Below are 24,438 nucleotides of genomic sequence, written 5' to 3'. Positions count from 1 at the left end.
GTTTAGCTTTTTATTTTATATTGGAGTATGCCAATTAAAAATGTTTTAACAGTTTCAGGTAAACAGCAAAGCAACTCAGCCATACATATTCATGCATCTATTTTCCCCCAAACTCCCCTCCCATCCAGGCTGCCACATAACATTGAGCAGAGTTGCATGGGATATACAGTAGGTCCTTGGTGGTTATCCATTTTAGATATAGCAGTGTGTACACGTCCATCCCAAACTCCCTAACTATCCCTTCCCATCATTCTTTCCCTGACCGGTAACTATAAGTTCATTCTCTGTGAGTCTGTTTCTGTTTTGTATGTAAGTTCACTTGTATAATTTCTTTTCAGATTCTGCATATAAGGGATACTATATGATATGAAATTTCTCCATCTTTGACATCAAGAAGCAAAATGTCAACAGGAGATGGAATAGTTATAATGGGCCTCTCTTGACCACAGGTATAGTTCAGACCTACTTGTGCCTTTCCTGTGTTAATGGCAATTTCTGTAGTAACAACTGAGAGCAGAGCATTTGCCATTAAATTTTTGTGTTCAGTGTCAGATGGCCCACAAGCTTGTGGGAACTCTGCTCAGAAGAAATACCCTTCTTTTGTGATGAAGAATATCTGAGATTTGGAAGTTAAATCATATCGTCCTGATTTCACCACCAAACAAACAGGTTTCTATTTTAAAAGCCAAAGCAACCCAAAAATTTAATATGATGACAAAGAGGGGACTGAAGAAAAATTATATAAAAATTGACCCACTGGTGGAGGAGTTCAGATGTCTCATAAGCCCTACAGGCAACTTTAGACAAAGGATTAAATCTTTAATGAGGCCTTGAAAAGAACAGCGAACTTCTGTCACCATGAGGGAAATCCACGGCCTCAAGACATACCAGCATTATTACATATGGTTTCCAACCTGGCCTGGTACCTGATTACAAAATGAAGAGAATCCTAACAAGAAAATAAAATGTAGGGTAAATAAAAAACAGAATCAAAGTAAAGCACAATAAATGATATTAGTAGTGATGTCAAACATGACAGGAGGCCCAAACAAAATGAAGGTGGGCTACAATAATTATTAAAAAGCAGAGATAAAAAATGGGAGTTGGGATTGACATACACACTACTATATTTAAAACAGAGAACCAACAAGTACCTACCGTATAGCACAGCAGGTAAATATTCTGCTAAATATTCTGTAAAAACTTAGGGAAAAAGAATTTGAAAAAGAATAGGTACATGTATATGTATAATCAAATCACTCTGCTGTACACCTGAAACTAACACAACATTGTTACTCAACAGCTCAACTATACTCCAATATAAAATAAAAAAAAAAAAGACTATGTCAAAAAAGCAGAGATAATCAGTGTGGCTCTTAAATGCATAGATACATACTATATACAGAAAACATATCTACATCACAAAAAGACTGAAAGGAAAGAAAATACGTACCACTTGGAAGATTAGATACAATACTTATCTGGGTAGGTATTAACAGTTAATATAACCTAGCAATTAAGATAGAATGTACTGACTTGGAGATTGTCCAAAAAACCAGGGCAGAACAGAGAGTCTACAAACAGATCTGTGCTATATGGGAAGTCACTGTGGACAGAGGGTTTATGGCAGGTGAGCTTGAAAACACAGACTACAGATGCTACTGGGACAACTGGTCATTTAACCGCACTATGAAAAACATCATTAGATTCCTACCTGACCCATAGATTAAAAATATTTTCCAGACAAATGATAGATCTGAATATAAAATGAAAAAAATTAAATTAAAAAGAAAACATCGGAGAATATTTTTCTGTCTTTAAGATTAGAATTCTTAAACAAAATGCCCTCTGCTAAAAATGAAACCCACAAAATGCAAGTTAAAGCAATAATAAATGATAGTGGTGTCAAAAGGCCCCATTAAATGAAAAAAATAACAGAAAACATTTGAACTTTATGAAACTGACAAAGGAATATTATCTTGAAATTACAATGAAAGCCCACATACTAATAAGAAAAAGACAGATGATCTAATAGAAAAAAGGCAACAATATCTAAACAGGAAAGTTAAAAAGCAAAATAATAATGAAATATGTACTTCTATTTATGGAGCTACTGTGTATTGGAGTATTCTTCACTTATTTACAATTTTCATTCAGCTGTTGGGCTGTCTAGGCCCACTAGTACAGGTAAAGATTTCCACATGGCAGCTATTCATACCTCAATAACCACTCCTGATTAAAGGCAGTGATGACATTAGTTTACCAAAGCATCATTTAAATAATCTATTCAAACATTTTCCACTTGCATTTATCAAATGAATTTATAAAATGTTATTTATATTAAAGTATCAGATAAAAAGGACACAATATCACCTTCTTAAATGTAGGGATTGAATTAAACATAGCCTCTCCCATTTTTAGAACAGCAAATTTATTCAGTTGTGAGTGAACGCATGAAGCAAAACTGTCATAAACACATGTGGAGTGCCAACACTATTAAATTGGTAACATCTTAAAACACCACTTACCTTTATACACCTGACCTAATTGGATTTCAAAATCATGGGGGGAAAAGTGTTATGTTAAAGCACCAAAGTAATTAATATTGCAAATTAAATTTCAGACTATCTACAAAAAATGATTTAGAAAGGATGAAGGTAATTCTTCTACTAATCAAAAATATTACATAATTTTTATAATTTTTTCAAGCGTGAAATAATTTGTAATAGTTTTCCTATAGCTTGAAAAGACAAACGTAACCAGTACCTTGATATATCATTGCAAAATAACCTTAAATAACATTTCTAAATGAAAGGTATGTCTTTGATATGAATCCATATTTTCACAAAACTCAGCAAAATAAAGACATATTTTCTAAACTCCTAACTACATTTCGATGTCATTAAATATCAATTTAATAGAGTACTGGAAATTTTTATCCAAAAACAAACTAGTGAAATTAAACTAAAAATGAAACATTGCTTCAAAGAATGAAGACAGCATTAAACATTCTGAAAGTACCTAGGGGTGTTAAACAACAATGCTACAATGGAGTCAAATTATAAGAACTTACAGGTGACCATACTATCTTAATGCTATGTAAAACACATGCCTTAAGCATGTGAACTATGGTTCTCATAGGAATATTTGATATGCACTAAGATCAAAAGGAAAATAATGAACTCAAAGAAACCTTAAAATGTAAAACCTACATGAAGAACATGACCGCAACCTGGCATACTCATATTCTCAAATGAGTAAACTTAAGTAAAATTAAAGTGGAAGTCATGTTTCAAGTTTTTAGTAGACATTTTTTCCTAAATGATGCATAAAAAAATAACTTCATTTAGAAAACAAGGCAATCTCTGACCTTCTTCATTTATGAATGACTCTAATTTATTGTAATACCATGTTTAAATTCATAAGGCTTTTAATTTAGACTCTATAAATAACTGACCCACATATTTTATGACAGGCTCAATGCCTAGCGAAGCGGTAGCTTCAAGAATAAGAGAAAAGCAAACACTAAAAATGAATGATATCATCTATCAGTGAGCATGCACACCCCATAAATTTAATCTCAGATATACTAATACCCGGTCTTATGAACAACACATAAATATATGAGCCTTGACTAACAAAATGATGAGATTGTTGTTCTAGGCTCTTCAGATGAAATTAAACTAACATAGAAGATACACCCCTTTTAAAGTAATGTGGGTGCTTTTTTTTTGTTTACTAACTAATATAAATCACAGATATTTTTAGCATGTTTAGTTTTAAAAATTTTATACACCTGTATAACTACCACCTAAAATAAAACAGTAAAAAATAGAGAAAATGTTCATCTTCCATACAATCCCCTTTACTTCCTTCTATTTAATTCTACTCCTCCAAAACCCAGATAAATGTGGTTGATTTTTTTAAACAAAGCAAATAGAACTATGTATCTAGATATCTCAATCATCAATTTTACTCAACTGAACTCACCATTACTAACAAATTTTTAATCTCATTTAGAAGTGTTTTCAGAACCTGAATGTGACAAACTCTCATCTTTTAAATGTTTGATTATTGAGAAAAAAAATTCCCAAAGTCATTCATAAATAAGTCCTAAAAAAAAAAAAAAAGATAATTACAGAGAAGAAAACAGAGGTAACAAAGTCCAGATACCCAAGTGCCAAGCATTGAGCTAACCATTTTAGACCAATGCTCATATGTGCTGTTCATAGCAACCTTAAGAGACAGTTATGATTATCCTTATTCTGGAAATGAAGAAACTGAGAGTCAGCAACATGAAGCAATTTATCCAGGATTCCTCATTTGTAGACCCAGGACTCAAGTTCAGATCTTTTCCTCCAAAACAGACGCTTTTGTACTACACTCCAAGGAGACACTATGCAGTGGTTAATACTGTTTGGAGTAAAAAACGAAGCCTCAGGAGTTCCTTTCATTCCCTCCAGGCTCTTAGTACACTTACCCACCATGTGGCGATGTGGGGCAAGCCAGGCAGCAGCAGAAGTCTAAGGAGACCGACAATGCCGGTCCTAGGAAAAGTCAGACCGACCTGAAGCAGTCCATGAAAAATGGACGTCTGGGAGCAAACCAGGGCAGCAGAGCCATCTTCCTGGAGCTGACTGGATCATCCACAGGCAGTGCTCTAAGAAGCACTGGTGAGGAATTCCACCCCACTCTCTCCAGTCACATGACCAAAGGTATGAGGTGCTTGTAGGATTTCAAGTGACGCTTCATATTCCTTGGCGAAATGACTCAAACCAGCTCAACAGAGACAAGATGATGACAGTTGACAACCTCAGTCACCCATGGTAGCCCAGAGAATGATGACAAGGCCAGGTTTTTGTTTTGTTTTTCCAATATTTTTCTGCTATGAGAGCACAGTAGGCAGATGGAGGCACATGACAGGTATGGTAATTTCAACTGGGTGAATCAGTAAAACTATTTCCTTGAGAACAGATAAACTCAAAGAGCTAAGGGCTTTCCATTGTAAGGAGATATTTTGCTTTGTAGAATACCCAACCAAATATTTCTAAGTATAACACTGAAACTTACTATGTTCCTTTCAAAATGTCTGATGTAGGTAATCAAAGATTAAAAAGGAAGTGTTGGTTTTTTCATGCTTCCTTCCAGAATATGACATCAGTGTTTCCTTATTCCCTCAAGAGAATCTGACCAGATGGTATGGAAGGTGGATCACCAAATCCTTACAGAATCTCTGAGCGTTTCTGAAACATGATTATCAATATCCAGGTTTTCAGCAATGTCACCATAATTCTCTTCTTAAATGAGAGACTTGCTTGAGGAGAAAGTGCAAACAGCGAGCACCAGAGCTTATTTCTTAGAATTTGAAGGGGATCTTCACTACTTAAAGGACATCCAAAAATTCCTGACTGGATGTTGCTGTTAACAATGCCAGAACCAGCTGCAGAGCTCATACATCAGTGTCTCATAGTACTATCAACATGGAAACACCTGCCTTATTTTCTGATATGTGCCAGGTACTATACTTCATGACAACTTTAAGCACCAAATGCCACTGTGATGCACAAAAGACTTGCAATTCTAGTATTAATATCTTTTCACATTTGTAATGGCTTTCTGTTTCATTTCTCAAGACAAGTGTTTAAAACAAGAAGTAGAAAAATCTTGATTCTATGCTTAACTTCTTGGAAACAGTCCTTTATCTGCAGACTTTGATTTATCACTAAAATCTGCTGAACAACCCAGTGCCAATATCTGCAAAGTGCAGGCTTTGATGAGTTTCACCACAGCTATGATGATTTGAGTTAAGCGGCAATTTCGTCAGGTCAGTTCAGTCATTCAGTTGTGTTCAACTTTGCAACCCCACGGACTGCAGCACACCAGGCCTCCCTGCCCATCACCAATTCCCAGAGCTTGCTCAAACTCATGTCCATCGAGGGGTGATGCCATTTAACCATCTCATCCTCTGTTGTCCCCTTTTCCTCCTGCCTTCAATCTTTCCCAGCATCGGGGTCTTTTCTAATGAGTCAGGTCTTCGCATCAGGTGGTCAAAGTATTGGAGTTTCAGTTTCAGCATCAGTCCTTCCAATGAACATTCAGGACTGATTTCCTTTAGGATTGATTGGTTTGATCTCCTTGCTGTCCAAGGGACTCTCAAGAGTCTTCTCCAACACCACAGTTCAAAAGCATCAATTCTTTGGCACTCAGTTTTCTTTATGGTCCAACTCTCACATCCACAGGTGACTACTGGAAAAACCATAGCTTTGAGAATACAGACCTTTGTTGGCAAGGTAATGTCTCTGCTAGGTAATTTCCTAGCAGACCTCAAACTATGTAAATTTCAGATTTTCAATGTTTCCACTTCTCTGTTGGTGCTAACTCTTGGCATCCTTACATATTTGTAACTTTGTAGGTATGAGTTGCTACTGCTACTGCTAAGTCGCTTCAGTCGTGTCCGACTCTGTGCGACCCCATAGACGGCAGCCCACCAGGCTCTGCTGTCCCTGGTATTCTCCAGGCAAGAACACTGGAGTGGGTTGCCATTTCCTTCTCCAATGCATGAAAGTGAAAAGTGAAAGTGAAGTCGCTCAGTCATGTCCGACTCTTAGCGACCCTATGGACTGAAGCCTACCTGGCTCCTCCGTCCATGGGATTTTCCAGGCAAGAGTACTGGAGTGGGTTGCCATTGCCTTCTCCAAGGTATGAGTTAAGGACAAGCAAAACAAGAAAGATTAAGTTATCTTTCCTGTGCCTTACATCTGTTACCTATCTTTATGGTGGCCTCCTACTTTGAAAAGGGTATTGCAAAAAAGATTTATGTAATGAATGGCTTTCCATAAGTTTACACAATTTATCCTTTATGTTTTTAAAACCACTTTTACACCCAACACTCATCTTGCTTTTAAACTGAGTGGTTTCTCAAAACAATATTCTTAAGGTTTTAATGTTTATACAGTGACTTCTGATGTGATGCTAATGAAGAGTTTGCAAGTGGTACAGAAGAGCAAAAGGTACATGAATGCCAAACATAATGTTCTGATCAAAATGAGAGAGTGAAAAAGAATTTGCCTTTCTCATATTTAATTATCACGTAGTTAATATGCCCTGTGAAGAATATTCTGGCCACAACGGCAACTAAAACCCACAAGCAACTTCATAATAGAACTGTCTAAATAAATAAATACTTTCCATAAATATTTTTAGAAATAGAAAATTAGATGTCACTATATTTTAATAGGCTTCCCTGGTGGCTCAAACGGTAAAGCATCTGTCTGCAATGCAGGAAACACAGGTTCGATCCCTGGGTTGGGAAGATCCCCTGGAGAAGGAAATGGCAGCCCACTCCAGCACTCTTGCTAAATTTCTTAACATCAGAGACTTCTACAGTGTTAAGAGACATAAGGTAAAATATATTAATCTTGTAATTTTTTAAATAAGGAAACTAAAACAGAGAACAATAAGAAGTCAAAATTAGATGTAAAATCCACTCTCCTACTCCAAGTGTGAGTTCCTCTCCAAGTTTTCTGGGAAATCTCATCTACAGTTTTCAAGTAACTTTAGTCTCAATGCTTTCCTCAAAAGTAATCAAATACAGAGGTTTGGTATAAAAACAGATCAAAGCAGACATGTTTGGGTAGAAGCTGCTGGGGAGCTCCAAGTTCCAGTCTGCTCTCTTTCCATCCCCAGTCATATTTTCGGGAGTCCCTAAGATTTGGTGGAATACAGTTAGAAAGCCATATGTTCTACATCATATCAATTCATAAAATAAACCTGTAAAATTATCAAGTTTTAAAATGTGAAAATGAACTAAAACATCAATACAAAAGAGAGATTGCCATTCAATACAACAATATGAGAACTGTCCCAAGCTAGTTCATAAGTAAGCACCAAATGAATGAGGATGAATATGAGTACCCCTAGGAATTCAGAAAAGAAAACACTACAGTGTTCTGGCCATGGTGCGGAGTGAGTTATGCAAGAAACGACTACCTTTGAGGTAGGAGATAGATGGGTCCCTGAATTGAACAACTAGAGTTTATCAAGTGGAGTAAACTATAGCTTTGTTATCCCTAGACACTTCAAGGACAAAGTTAATGGCAGGAGCTAAGCCCTACTGGAGTAAAGAGATAAGATGACCGCTTCAATCATTCCTGAGGTCAAGGAAACCTCCCTGATTGCATATGCACAAGAAGGCTCCTTGGGGGTAAGCAAGGGAGGGGACGCCACCCCATAATAGGTGGTATCAACTTCCCATAGGCCTTTACAATGGAATCCAACTTGGAATAAAGATGTGCACACATATTGGTGGTGGTGGTGGTTTAGTCGCTAAGTCGTGTCGACTCTTCCAATCCCGTGGACTGTAGCCTGCCAGGCTCCTCTGTCCATGGGATTCTCCAGGCGGGAATACTGGAGTGGGTTGCCATTTCCTTCTCCAGAGGATCTACCTGACTCAGGAATTGAACCTGGGTCTCCTGCATTGCAGGCAGATTCTTTACCAACTGAACTATGAGGGAAGCCCCACACACATATTGATGAAGGCCCTAAGATAGGTCAGTTATGGGAAAAGAAGTGAGATAATTGACCAGAGGTGAACAAAGACCCAAAAAGACCCTATATAAATGATTTAACTGCCTCTTTATTGAGCTTCTCCTCAACAAAGAGGACACCTACATCCTTTCCCTCTGGGTGTGTATTCCTGTTTCACTTCTGTCTAAATTGTGTCTCTGCATGCTCTTCCATGTGTTATGTTGTGCTAATAATAATAAACTCTGTACCTGTTTTTATAGTTTTTGCCTGCTTGAAACATTTTTGTGTTCAATGGGGGAAAGAACCAGGGCAGCTTTGCTTACAGCATCTAGCCCCTGCTGGTCTAGTGGCTAGGATTCCTGGTTTTCCTCCAGGCTTTCCAGATTCACTTCCTAGGCAGGGAACTAAGATCCTGCTGTAACACCACTCACTGCTGTCTCTCCAAGGTCAGCTTGGGTCTTAAAATATAGTTAATACTTAAATAAGAGGAGGGTAGCAGTGAATGAGGAAGTATTAAGAAAAACAGCATCAGCAATAGCACTGGAACAAGAACAATATAATTTCAGCAAGAGAGAGTAAGTAGACCAACTAAGCTCAAAAGATAGGCTGAAAGCTGAAAAAGGTGAAGTTAAACCCTGAAACATATGTTGGGTTAGATTATTTCAAGTTAATGAGTTCTGACTTTATCCTGCAGGCTACAGGGAATTACTGAAGGTTTCTGAATCAAAGTAGCAATGTGATCAAAGTGTTTTAGGAGTTTTATTGAAACAATGGTGTGAAGATATTCTAGGAAAGAAAAAAACTAGAGGAGAAAGGTCAGTTAGAAGGTTATTTGAAGACATCCAAGCATGATAACGATCAAAACCAGGTTAAGAGCTAAAGGAATACATATATATATAAAAAAATTTACATATAAATTATTACATTATATTCCTGGAGAAGAAAATGACAACCACTCCACTATTCTTGCCTGGGAAATCCCATAAACAGAGGAGCCTAGCAGGTTACAGTCCATGGGGTCCCAAGAGTCAGACAAGACTGAGTGACTAAACCACCACCATATATATATATATATGTATATATATATATATATATGTATATATATACATATATATACACACACACACATATACATATACGTATACGTATATATATGAAAGAAGGAAGATTTGAAAGGACTTCAAAAGTTACCTGTCATTCTAGATATTAGAAAAACACACTGGATATTTACCAGAAATCTTGTAAAGGGTATGCATATTTCAGATGATAATTCAACTACATGAACTCTAAGATTCCTCTCCAATTCTGAAATTAAAATTTTAACTAACAGACTGAATATGCTGATAAGGTGGCATGGGTAGTAGCCAAAAATTAAGTTTAAACTTGGATGACTACATGAATGATGGATATCATTTCTAAAGTGAGATATCAATTCTAAAAAAGAAACAGAAAGTAGGCCTGATTTCTTTTAAAATGCTGAAATAATTTAAGCCAAAAAAATTCAAGTAGCATATTGTAGCACAGAATCCTCTAGAGTCAAGTGCTTCTAATGATTTAATGACCCACATTTTCCCAGGTTATACACATCAAGGAGATAGCTTGGAAGAAAGTAAACTGGGTTGTTATCAGTCCTGATAGAAAATAGAGCAAAATCATTAAACATCTGGTCTTTTCAACCAGCCACATAGGCACTCAACAGTAGGAAAATTACCCTGAGTATGAATGAGAACAGCATATATACTTTATAGTTTGAATCTGTCATATTTATATTTTTTTCATTAGTTCATTGGTCTCCTGAGGGCAGCATTATACTGTTTCATTTTCTTTGTAACTGTGCATAGCACTTAGTCTACATGTTCTATGCAAAAAGAAGAGTGACTAATTCATCTTCAATTTTAGTTCACTATCATCTCTAGATCTCTTTTCACTTATTAAACTTATAGTGAGCCATTCTCATTTTCTACATTCATAGCTTATTATTATTCTGCAGGGTACTTCCCTGAATGTGCCCCCAATGAAATTTACTACCAAATTTTCCCATCTCTTTTTCAATTTATAAAAGTGCTTTGAATTCTACATTTAGCCTGAAGTATTCCCAGTGTGATCTACAAGTACCATCATACTTCCTATGCTGACAGGTTACAATCAGCAAATTTCATCATCAGGTTCTTAATTCCTTTATCTGAATTGGATCATACAATTTCTATACAGTTATTCATGAGAAATTCTTTTCTGTGTTTACAGCAGCTTCAGCAATAATATATTACTTTACATCCCAGAAATACATAAAGGACAATTATTCCTGGGATCTATTTAAACACCAGGGATTGAGATATTAAGTCCTTACAGAACACAATTTAAGAGATACTAGGTCCATAAAGAAGCTTGAGTGCCGAAAAATTGATGCTTTTGAATTGCAGTGCTGGTAAAGACTCTTGAGAGTCCCTTGGACTGCAAGGAGATCAAACCAGTCAATCCTAATGGAAATCAACCCTGAATATTCACTGGAAGGACTGATGCTGAAGGTAAGGCTCCAATACTTTGGGCACCTGATGTGAACAGTCGACTCAATGGAAAAGACCGTGATGCTGGGAAAAATTGAAGGCAAAAGGAGAAGGGGTGGCAGAGGATGAGGTGGATAGATAGCATCACCAACTCGGTAAACATGAGTTTGAGCAAACTCTGGGAGACAGTGAAGGACAGGGAAGCCTGGCGTGCTGCAGTCCATGGGGTCACAAAGAGTCTGATAAGACTGAGTAAATGAACAATAGCAACAAAGTTATCTCATCAGAAAGAAACCTGATACTAGGGGAATAAAACACTAAATTGATCAACTTCAGAGAGTGCTGGACCTATGTTCTTGAAAACCTTTCAAGAAATAATAGATTGGGAGAGGCAACTATCTGCTCTGGGTTATTTAGACATCCATCTGTCATCATTCAAAACCATATACTGGGACTTCCCTGGTGGTTCAGTGGCTAAGACTCTGTGCTTCCAATGAAAGGGGCCAAGGTTTGATCCCTGGTCAGGGAACCAGATGCCATAACTTAAAGTTTGGGTGCCACAACTAAGACCTGGTAGAGCCAAATAAATAAATATTTTTAAAATAAATAAAAATAAATGACACATTTTCTTATATAATTCTAGCTCATTAAAAATTCCTGAAGAATAAAATCTGCAGAATACCAATGAAGAGTAGAGCAATTCCACCTTTCTTTAGATATCAGGAGCAAATGATAGCTGTAAAAACCCTGAAGTTCTGTCCTTAATTATAAATGGCAACATCATTGACACATGCGAATTTAAACTTATCCATCAGTTGAAAGTCCTGATTTAACACACTTACAAGTCAAGATATAGAATAAAAATCTCTAAGTATTATAAAGTAATGCTGTTATAATGTGAGAATTGTACATAATGATTCCAATTTACTGGGTTCAAGAGGACATTACTGCAATTTAACCAGTCATTATAAACCATGGCCTCATTTTAGTTCAGCTGTGTTAATTTCAAAAGTAATAAAATGGGTTTTTAGAATTTATGGCCTGGTTTTCTCCACAATAAATATCAATACATTCAATTCCAAAAGAGCTTTGGCATGAGAAGTAATTATAATGTTTTATTTGTACCTTAATAGATTTTCTAAAAGTCTCAGTCTACATATGTTGCCTAAGCCTAACTGACACTAAATTTGTACTTGCTTCAGAAGTCACTAAATAGGAACATGGTGTTTCCAATGCAGACACAACCATTAAGTAAGTGACTTTGGTGATTATATTTGTGACAATGGTATCAAGTTCTCCATTAATTCTTGGATGGTTTAATGTTCTAAGACCTACCAGATTCCCAGAAACACATATGGGATAGGACATTAAAAATTAGGTAGAAAATAAAGCAGTGAAGAACAAAAGAAATGCACTTAGAATTCCTTTATAAATAGTTCAGTGCTTCTCAAGACAAAGAATCAACTTCAAATGCTTTAGTACACCATGCCTTCAGCACCTGAACCCTCTTCGCATTTGTTCTCTCCTATCTTCTCAACCCCCAGTACATTCACCTATTAAAACATTTCCCCTACATTTCCATGCATTCATGCCCCATGACTCTCCTCGCAGCCTCCTGCAGATTCCTCCACTCAGCTAAAAAGGACTCTAACCATAACCAACCACTCCCTGAGAATATAGCTACTCCCAGAAGGGCTCCCATAATGCCCTGTACAGAAACCTGTCACCATACCTAATGCAACCAAGGCAACAATTTACTGTTTGCTTTATCCTCTAGATGGTGAAATAAGCTCTAATTTTGCTTTTCTGTATAATTCCCCAATGAAAAGTTAGTAGGTCTTTTAAATAAATGAATGATTAAGTGAATTTATAAAATTAGAAATGTCAATATATCATCCTTACATATAAAATGGGTTCAACGTTTACTAAATAAATGAAACAAATGTTTACCTAGCATTTATGATATGTCAGACATTATAATATACTTCACTATACTATAGTGAAGAAAAGACACAAAGAAGAATACACAAAAAACATAACTATGAAGACATTCACATTTATCGGATAAGAATTTATCTACCTACTATATATAAATGGTAAAAGAAGCACTACATGATGTCTGAAAAAAGGTCTCGTGTCTTTCCCAGGTCAGTGTCTTTAACACTTACCTTTCTCCCCATCAAGTCTGCAGACAGGCTATGAACAGTCCAGTTTTCTCTGGTTCAGTGATTCTTTTTTCAGGTGTCATCTCTCTCCTCTATTTCAAACCATTTGTTCTGATCCAATTGGAGCCTCTAGTTTGTACCATTCCTCAAAGCCTAACCATCTGGGGTTGATGAGTCATTGCCTGATTTTGGCTTCTTCCCAGGATGTTGTATTGTAAAACAACACATCCCTCGGCTCCACGTTCTGTGGCCATAAGCAATGGCCACCTGACCTCAGACTGCAATTTCAAGGAATTCATCCAACATCTCTGCCTTTACTTGACTGGAAAAGAGGTACTAGTCGAGCCAGTAAAGAAGATTTAACTTACTCTGACTAGGATGAAAAGTGAAGGCTATACAAGGGCAACAAAATTTAAATCGGTCCCTACCTCTTAGCGCAGGTGGAGAAAATAAAGAGGCAGAAGACAGAGGTGCCTTCCTGCTTGAGCAAAGGTATAAAATATAAAACTTAAAGGCCTGTGTGGGTGAAGTCAAGCAGACTCGCCTGCTTTAGTCACACTCAATCACATACCCAGTAAATGTGGAAACATTAAAATGTTGTAAAATACCTAGGAGGGCCAGATTAAAGTTTATAAGAAATTCAGGAAAAATTTCATCTTTTAGAGAAAAGAGATGAAATCCATTTGGCAAAGAGAATGTGTTACAAATGATAACACCTTAAGAAAAAAGGAGCAGCGCGACTTCATGAAATTGGCCTTATGCGATCTCAAAGCTATGTGAGTTACTTGTCAAGGTACCTTAGTTAAATAAATTTCCTTCTTCCAACTCAGCTTTCTCATCTATAAAATAAGTAATTTTCTTTGTAAATTATAATTTAAAAATTATAATTTTTGAATTTGTTATGCCTTTTCTACATGTTTATCTAAATGTTTTTTAGTATTTTCATTTAAATTCTTGTTAATATTGAGTATTTACCATTTTATTATGTGTTTCATTGATTAAAGCAAATAATAAATATGCTATTTCTGTTTTTAATATATCATTTTAGTAAGAATCTTAAGTACAGGAGGTATTCTAATGGCAAGAAATAAAAGTAGGGTTTACTTTCCAAATACCACACAACTTAAAAGCATTTCATTTCATCACAATGGACAGGTATGAATTGTACACAGAGTACCACACTAAAGAGAAGAAAATAAGACTAGGATTGAATTTCTATTTTCCTTCATTTTTCCAGTTAATATTTTTTCATTATATTATGCAAAATATTATATTTTCTTTCATCCAAATGATCATAAATATCTCACATGACTGTCTGCCTATGTGCCCAGGCAACATTAAGAAAGTGAAATGAAAAAAATCAGTTAAGTGTGTCAGCATTTCATTTTTTGGGTCTCTGCCTTTCAAGATACAATTTCAATATGCAATAGATTTGGCTTTGCTGAAAATAAAAGTGGGGAACCACTTTGATTGGCAACACTATGAAAATTTCTACTTTTCTCTTAATGAATGAAATTATTCTTCAAGGAAAAGAATGTTTTCCTGAGAGAAGTAGACATTTGGACCTGAATACTGAAAAGATGGCTCTTTGTTTACCTGTTTTTTTTCCCCCCCTTGCTACATGGGAAAGGTCTTTTAAAGGGTGGAAACAGTCAGAAGGCACAACCTGTTATTAGATTATCAGGAATTAATTTTGTGGTGATTTTTTAATGAACTACTTTGAAAGCTGGTGATAAGCATTTATTTACTGGGTAAGTTAGAAGACCACACTCACAATAAGACCCCAATAAACACTGTTTCAATAATTGTCGAATAGATTTATCCCCCTTGCTTTCTCTTTATCATCGTGTACTGTTTCCCACAGGGTCTTCCCAGGTGACACCAGGGGTAAAGAACCTGCCAGACAATGCAGAAGATAAAAGAGATGTGAGTTCAATCCCTGGGTCAGGAAAATCCCCTGGAGGAGGGCATGGCAATCCACTCCACTATTTCTGCTTGGAGAATCCCATGAACAGAGGAGCCTGGCAGGCTACAGTCTATAGGGTCACAAAGAGTTGGACACAGCTGAAGTGACTTAGCACACACACACACACACTGTTAGACACAAACACTCTGATATGTTCTTCTTATGGCAACATCACGTGCCTAGTTCTTTGTCTACTTCTTTGAATGCTACTCATTTTGTCTTCCTGGGCTCTATTTATGGAATAACTGCCAATTCTCAGGGTTCAACCCACCATCCCCTATTCTCTTTGTGATTTTTTTCCTGGAAAATCTCCCAAACTGTGGCTTTAACAGCCACTTATGTCTTGATAAACTTAAACCCTATTATCCTCAGCACATACCTGTCTCCTGAGTTCTAGATTCCTATCTCTAATAACCTACTGGGTATTTCTTCTTGACAGCCTTCAGATGCTTCACATGAAACAAACTCCTAGTTGAATTCATTTTATTTTAGAAAAAATATTTGCTTCTCTTCACACATGATTCCACCAATTGCACAACAAGAAACCTGAGGATGTTCCTAGACTCTACCTTTCCCCCACTAATTACATCACTCAACCACCCACTCCCATAGATTCTACCTCCTTCACATTGCTTAAATTAGTCCATGACTTTCGAATCTACTACCAATATCTTAAATTGGGACATCATTATTTCTTATTGGATCAGCTTTCTAAGTCCTCTCCCTGACCCTAGACGTGCCCCCACCACCAGACCATCATGATCCTGCTCTGAACTTTAGCTGTCTTAAAACTAAGATGCAAACCAGATCAGGTTATTGCCTCACTTCAGTCCCTGTCCCCTCCTCCACTCCCCACAAGGTAATGGTTTACATTATCTTGTGATCTGCCAGATCCTTTATGATCACTATAAGCCCCTACCCATTTGAAGTTTACTGTTTTAGTGGAAGAAGATTAAAAAATAAGTAAATAAAACAGTGCTTGATTAAAACACCTCAAGTGAAATAAATACCTGAAGAGATGGCAGAACTTACAAACTATTAGCTATTAATATCACTAGCATGATGCTTGAACTCCAGAACAAAAGAGGAAAAAAAATTTACAATATATTCTAAGGAACAGAGAATCACTGAAATGCCATTTTTTCTACTCTTCGTCCCACATATTACATTAAATTTAGGCAAACTTGTGAAAAAAGTGTGAGCTCATCATTTAGAAAAACTTTAATGTACAAAAAAAAAGATGTTCTAAATTACATTAATGTGATGGGTTATGAATCAATTTCACTCTTGTCCTACAAAAATCAATGCAAATATGTATAGGCTGCAGAGTAGGAGTTCTAAAATAAACTAAGAATGTGCGAACCTCTCCATTTAAAAAGAAAACTCAATCATCTTCACCTCTCTCAGCTTAAAATATTCTATCTTCTTAGACACCTCTATTAAAATGTGGCAGCAAGCAGTGACTATTGTCAGTTCACCTTTTGGAGACTGTCTTCCACTAACATGTATGTTACATTATGGAATATGGAGTTGCACAGAGTAAAGACCTGAGTATGCCACTGGTGTTTATCTAAAAAAAAAACAGTTGAATCTTCAAAATTACATAATAAAAATACTAAAATGAAATCTAATAGGATATTTTTTACAACATTGGCTCAGAATGCATTTTTTTACCACCTCCCTGTAACAAAGTAGCTACATTCCTATTCTGAGTGATGGTGAAAGTCGGTAATGTGTGCATAAATCTACAAGTGGCAGAGTCAAAACGGGCTAGAAGGAAGGGAATGCTTCTTGCAACAGGTGCACTCTGGTCAGACTGGGCTCCAGGAATGCCTCCCGGAGATGGCCTTCATTATGGAGATCAAAAACAGCTCTGCGTGCTCTATTTCAACAAAGGCTGGAAACTGGGAGCAGAAACATGCCATTCAATCTGGCCTTTGACTACACCTGATATGATGACTCTGAATGACCAGTGTATAATTTAGCAAACCATGCAGTTTCCAAATTAATGAAAGTAAATAAATGTTGCATCAGTATACTTGGTGTGACAGAGCACCGTTATGAGCTGGTTTAAAGAACAACATGTAATTCAAGACCTGTCCACCTTTAGCACAGGATTTTAAAATGAAATATTATTAACCACAATCCACTGGAGAACAGCAAAGATGTTGAGAGAAAGGAATGCAATTGGAGCAGTGTAATTACACCATTTCCTACACAATGAATTTGAAACAAAACCAATTAATTGTAGTATATGGTCTTGTTGGTTATATGCACAATACAACTTTTATTTTTTTAATCTATTTTTGCTGTAAAGAGACAAAGGATATGTTATTACCTACAGCCTGATGGGAGGGGGTGTCTATTCAAACCAAACAACTCTAAATCCCATCATAAATTATATGAGAATACTGAACACATTTTTCATATAAATATGTGTTCATACACTAAATATATGTTCATACACTAAATAAATGGCATACAATTGGAAGAGAAAACGACATTGAGAGAAGGAAAGAATATACAGATCCCATTATTAGATGAGATTTTTCCCCATATGCAAAACAATGTTTGTAAAATATGATGAATCATATACCTGATTGTAGCAGTTGGATTTGCACTTCACACATCACATTCAATGTACTACACCTTGAAAAAACACATTCCTGGCATGTAAGTGCATATGTTCCCTGTATATTTTATTACTCACATTCATATCTTAGAAAACAGCAGCATCCTAGAGAATAAATTCTTAGAGAATTAGTATTCTTGTTCTCTCTTTCTTTGTCACACACAGATACATTACAATTTTATCATCAAACAAGGACTCTGGCTTTTTACTAAAAACATCTAACTCCAATTTATCTAGATGTATTCTTTCAGATTAATAAAAAGGAAAGTGATATTGTGCTGATCAAGTTGTACATATGTATAACTGCATGAGTACAGCTAAACAAAATAGGGATATAAAATATACATATAATATATATCCAAAGCTTCTCTTTTCATGCTACACATGTTTCCAAAAGGAAACCCATAAATGTTCAGTTTAAAATCACTTTTATAATCCAATAAGCAACAAATACTATATAAATTACAGACCTGAAATGCTAACATTTTATTTTTTCTAGAATTTCTATGACCACAGCCATCAATTTCTGTTCAGAATTATAGTCTCCATCTAGGCACTTTTCTTCTGTCTCCTTTCAGAAAAATTAAGGGCTGCAAAGTCCTATCAAGTTTTCAGCCAGGGAGACTAAAAATCAACTTTCAACCAAGGTGACTAAGAACAGAAACTATCAAATGATTCCACCTAATTACATTATTACAAAACACAAACTTGGGCTTCCCTAATGGCTCAGCAGTAAAGAATCAGCATGCTAATGCCGGAGACATGGGTTCAATCCCTGGTCCAGGAAAATCCCACATGTCTTGAAGCAACTAAGTCTGTGCACCACAACTATTGAGTCTGTGCTCTAGAGGCCCTGAGCCGCAACTACTGAGCCCACATGCAGGCAACTACTAAAAAGCAGGTGTGCCCTAGCACCATGCTCTGCAACAAGAGAAGCCGTGCACTGCAACTCAAGAGTAGACTCTGCCTGCCACAACTGGAGAAATCCAGCACAGAAACAAAGACCCAGCAGAGCCAAAAATAAATTTTAAAAAATTTTTTTTAAATTATAGAAAAATATAAACTTAAAAATGGCAGTCATAAGTATTATAGCAGTTAATGTTAAAAGGTAGTATTATTTCAAAACTTTTACAAAGCTGCTATAATCAAAACAATTTGGCACTGACATAAAAATATACTTATTGATAAGTTGATTTGAACTGAAAGTCCAGAAATACATTTTACATTTACATTTACATCTTACATTTATGGTCAATTAATTTTTGAAGACAAATAGTACTGAAACAACTGGAAATCCACATGCATAAGAATGCAAGTAGACACTTACCTCACGCCATATACAAAAATTAACTGAAAATAGGTCAAAGATGTAAATATAAAAATTAAAACTAAGACGTTCTTAAAAGGAAACATAGCTGTGAATCTTTGTGATTTTGGAATAGGCAACTATTTTTTGGATACGATACCAAAAGGGCAAGCAATTTCACCTCCCCAAAAAAGAGATAAATTTGACCTCATCAATATTTGAACTTTGAAAGAAACCATCAAAAAGTAAAAAGATGGGGGGAATTGATAAAGATGGTAGAGTAGAAGAGGTGGAACTTGCCTCTTCCAACAAACACATAAAAATACACCTATATATGGAACAATTCTCACTGAAAACTAACTTGAAACTGGAAGAAAGACTCCTGTACAAACAAGGCTGTAAGAAAGAGCCACACAGAATCAGGTAAGAAGGAAAGAGAAGCAATCAGATCAGGACTTGTGTCCCTGGGAGAGGACCCAGAGATGTCCCCTGGGGAGTGAGCTTTTCAAACCACATATCCAGTACCCTAGTAGTAGAATCTGACACAGGGAAGACAAGCCTACTTGGGTGGTTGTAGAGCCAGCAGAACTCACAAAAGGGCTGTAGGAATCTTGGGGTCCACTTGTTAGAAGCATGGGAAAGCTGGTTTGCTCCCCTATGGGATAGAGGACTGATTGAGGACTGATCCAGTGGCTGTCCAGTTTTCTATGATCACTCTAGGACATGTCCCAGTCTGAACAATGAATACCCCAGTCCTGCTTACTTCAACTCATAGCTCTGCACTGGAGCAATTACTACCAAGACCAGGGAGAGAGCCCAGCAGGGGGACAAAGAGGTAATTCGGACCCTGGGTGGCATCTGACAGGACAGTAGCATGGCGGGCACTGCCACTGGCTGATGCTTATTCAGGCAACACGTCAGGGGTGATCACAGTCTATGACAGCAGCCAGATTGCCATGGTACGTGCACTGACATGTATCAAGAGCCCATGTGGCCTACATGGCTCTATCTGCTCTGCTTTGTGGTTCTGTAATTGAGCGTAGTAGGCAGAGGCTGTGGGGAGTGACTGGTTGTGAGGGACAAAGCAGACTCAGATACAGCAGAGGGGTGCACTGGAGGCAGCTCTGACCTCTGTCTATAGCTGACACACTACTGCTCACAAACTGACATGAGTTGGGCGTCTACATGGGCCTCTCCTGCTCCATCACTGTTCTCCTCTGGGGTAAGGGTGCCTGTGCTGAAAGAGAGGAGAGAACATACTTAAGGAAAACAGAGCCAGCTCAGATCGGAGCCCCAAGACTTCTGCCCCATCTATTTAGGATGTGATCCTCCCCTCCATAGGGCAGTGACGGCCACTAAGCAGAGGGAAAACCCCACCTTACACCCAGTTCCAGCCAAAGACCTTCCATCTCCAGCCCTATCTCTTACAATGGCGATAGCTGCCAGCACACCCTGAGGAAAGAAAAACTTCTGTTCACATCGAATCCAGCTTTCCCACCAAGGGCACTGGGCCCACATAGACTCTTTAGGACACTTCCACATAAAGACACCCCTTTAAGACTATTATAGGTAACTGTTCCACCTATCAATAAATCTATAGAGACAGAAAAACTTACATAAAACGGAAAGACAGATGAACTATTCTCAACTGAAAGAGCAAGAGATAATCTCTGAAAATTTAAATAATGAAACAGAAAAAGCAACTTACCAGATAAAGAATTCAAAGTATTAGTAATAAGAATGGTAATTGAATTAGGAAAAAGAATAGATGAACACAGTGAGAATTTTAACAAGAAACCAGAACACTTTAAAAGAAAATAGAAGCAAAGAATACAATAATTGAAGTGAAAAATACTCTACAAGAAATAAATTAGTAGACTAAATCATACAGAACACATAAGTGATCTGGAAGATAGAATAATGGAAGTGATCCAAAAAGAAAAGAAAAGAAAAAACATGAAAAAAATAAGAACAGTTTAGGAAATTTCTGGGATAACAACATTTGCATTATAGGGGTCTCAGAAAAAGAGAGAGAAGGGGGCTGAAAATATATTTGATGAAATTATAGCTGAAGACTTCCCAAATCTGAGGAAGGAAACAGACATCTAAGTACAAAAAGCACAGAAAGTCCCAAACAAGATACATCTAAGCAGATCCACACCAAGACATATCACAATTAAAATAGCAAAAGTTAAACAGGGATTCTAAAGACAGAAAAAACAGAGTCATTTACAAGGAAACTCCCATAGGGCTATCTGTTGATTTCCCTGAAGAAACTTTGCAGACTAAAACGGAACAGCATGATATATTCAAAGCACTGAGAGGAAAAAAATCTGTAACCTAGGATACTCTACTCAGCAAGGTTATCATTCAGAATTGGAGGAAAGAGAAAGAACTTCTCAGAGAAGCAAAAATGAAGAGTTCATCAATACTAAACCTACCCCAAAGGAATTTAAAGGATCTTCTCCAGCTGAAAAGGCTAAAACAAGAAGTACCTATGGAAAAAGAAACATTCCACTATCAAAGGCAAATATATAGTAAGGGCTAAGGATCATCATTATTGTAAAAAATAATGTTGATAATAAAGAGTGCAGGGGTTAACATAAAGATGTAAAATATGACATGAAAAACACAAAATGTGCGGAAGGGGAGAGTAAAAAGGTAGATCTTTCAAAATATGTTTAAATTGAATGACTACCAGTGTAAAACAAGTAGATATAGTTATAGGTCAACATATACAAACCCCATGGCAACCACAAATCAAGAACCAACAATAGATACAAGAAAACTAGAGAGAAAGGAACAAATGTATACCACTAAATAAAAACATTGAAACACAAAGGAAGAGACTAAAAGATACTAAAAACAATGAACTATTCATACAAAAACAACCACAAAACAAGGAAAAAAATGGCAGTAAATACATACCTATCAATAATCACTTTAAATGTCAATGGACTAAATGCTTTAATCAAAAGGGCTTTTATGGCAGCTGACTGGACACAAAAAAACAAGACCCGTTTACAGGTTGCTTACAAGAGACTCACCTCAGAGCTAAATACACACACAAATGAAAATGAGGGGATGGAAAAATATATACTGCAAACAGAAATGACGAGGAATTGGGGGTAGCAACTGTCATATCGGGTTCCCCAGGTGGTTCGGTGGTAAAAAATCTGCCTGCCAATGCACGAGATGCGGGTTCAATCCATGGGTCGGGAAGATCCCCTGGAGTAGGAAATGGCAGCTCACTCCCATATTCTTGCCTGGGAAATCCCATGGACAGACGAGTCTGGCAGGCTACAGTCCATGGTTCACAAAAAGTCGGACACAACTTACGGACTAAACAACAACAATCATATCAGACAAAATAGACTTTCCCTACTTTGTGGAGTTAAAAGTGGGCAAAGAATTTGAATAGAACTGTCTTTAAAAAAATAGATACAACAGCTAATAAGAACAGGAAAAGATGCTCAACATCATTATTCAGTAAGGAAATGCAAATAAAAGCCAAAATGAGATACTTCTTCACACCCACTAAGATAGCTATCATCACAAAGATGGAAAATAAGTGTCAGAAAGGATGTGGAGAAATTGTAACCTTCATAGATTGATGGATGGAATGTAAAACGGTATCCTGGCTTTAAAAAATAGTTTGGAAGTTGCTACTTCCAAAATTTGTTTGTATATATCAAAGAGAAACAAAAGCATATCTTCCCCCCAAAATAAAACTTATGCTGTAATGCTCATTGTAGTATTATTCACAATAATCCCAAAATAAAAATGTAAATGTCCATCAACTGAAAATTGGTAAATAAAATTAGTGGAATAGCATTCATCCACAAATAGAAATAAAGTGCAAATAAATGTTACAGCATGGATGAGCCTTGAAAACAATATGGTAAGGAAAAAAAGACAGACACAAAAGATCACATATTATATGACTCCATTTACATGAAATGTCTGGAACAGTGTCAGAACACTGTATAGACAGAGGGGCTGAAGGGAAGGGGAAATGGATGATGACTGTTAATGAGTTTGGGGTCTCTTTTAGGGGTCAGAAAAATGTTCTGAAATTAGATAGTGGTGATGGTTCTGTAACTTTGCACATATTCTAAAAATTGCTCTATTGTACACATTAAAGAGAGTTTTATGGTACATCAGTTACAGCTCAATAAAAAATGAGAAAAAGCAGCATTGAAATGACAAAATTCGGGAAATGTAGATAGAAGGAGGTGAAATCTGGGATCCCTTTTTTCCATAAATGCCCAGTTCTGAGACTGAATAAATAGCTCATCATGAACCATATCCTTCTAGTTAAGGTACTTCTGATCTATAGTCACAACTCAGCTTCTGTCTGGGGCTCTTCAGATCATTCTGTGCTTACCTTTCTTTTTCTACCATATTCACACTCTCTTCTCTCTAATTGAGAGGTTTAAGAGGTATGCCTTTTCTAGGAAAACACATTCTTTTGCCTTTCCAATATTCATCCTCTTCTTCTACTTAATAGCAAGAGTCTAAAGAGACAAAATCACATCATTATCCATCCAACCACCCACACTTGCCACATTCTCCAATTGTTTTTCCTACCCGCAGAAGCCAGCAACCTGAATTAAGCCAATTCCAGTGACACTTTTACAGTTATGCAACAATCAGACTCTTCCAAGTCTATTTCTATATTTTAAGAATGTGTGAATATTTTCACCCTGAACATTCACAGATAGGGTCTCTCTCCTCTCTTTCCATAAACACCAACCTGCTGATAGAGCTGCTACACTCAATCCTTCCTGGTCTCAGAAGACAGACTTAACATACCTTTCAATCTGTCTTCTTGCATCTCTATTTCTCTGAAATTCTAATCTCAGGGATTGCTAACAACCCCCTAATTGCCCAAACTGGTAGATTTTCTCAAGTTCTAAAGAAGTATAAATTTACTTCTCTGAAGCAATTATTGCTGTTTAAGAAAACCACTTTGTCCAAGTTGTCATTTTCTCTTTCAAGTAAGAGAAAAATCTCTAGCTGATCCTTCGTCACTATTTTGTCACTTTGTCACTATGGCACAAAGGATTTTTTTAGAGACGTGTGTCAAGTGCTGGAGTCATCAAAACATATACACTGCAAATTCACTAGTTGATCACAGGAAAACAAAAAGCTGAGTCTTAATTTTTCTGTATAAATTGGGGATCTCCCAGGGTTTTTGTAAGGATGACATTAGATATTGTATGTAAATTTCTTAGTAGTATCCTGTTACATAAATGGTAGTTTTTATAATGGCGAAAGAGAAAGAAAGTGAAAGTCACTCAGTCATGTCTGACTCTCTGTGACCCCATGGACTATAC

At 36.7% G+C, this 24,438-nt stretch overlaps 1 protein-coding gene across 4 annotated transcripts in view; it reads right to left on the bottom strand.

Annotated features, from left to right (window-relative positions):
- The window catches only part of CTNNA2 (catenin alpha 2), a 1,291,223-nt gene that overhangs the window by 1,207,876 nt on the left and 58,909 nt on the right, over positions 1-24,438 (bottom strand). Inside the window, exon 1 of one of the 4 annotated variants that reach the window (XM_081596597.1) lies at positions 4,481-6,246. The exons of the other annotated variants lie outside the window; for them this stretch is intronic. Within the exon in view, the coding sequence (XP_081452723.1) occupies positions 4,481-4,487 (7 nt within the window). The 5' untranslated portion in view covers positions 4,488-6,246. Of the gene's footprint in view, positions 1-4,480; positions 6,247-24,438 lie in introns of those variants that run through there. 4 annotated transcript variants of the gene reach the window in all.

The sequence above is a fragment of the Giraffa tippelskirchi genome, chromosome 4 (assembly GCF_054371585.1).
Source record: "Giraffa tippelskirchi isolate mGirTip1 chromosome 4, T2T-mGirTip1v1.2.pri, whole genome shotgun sequence".
Taxonomy (NCBI): Eukaryota; Metazoa; Chordata; class Mammalia; order Artiodactyla; family Giraffidae; genus Giraffa; species Giraffa tippelskirchi.
This window is presented reverse-complemented; position numbering and strand designations above follow the sequence as displayed.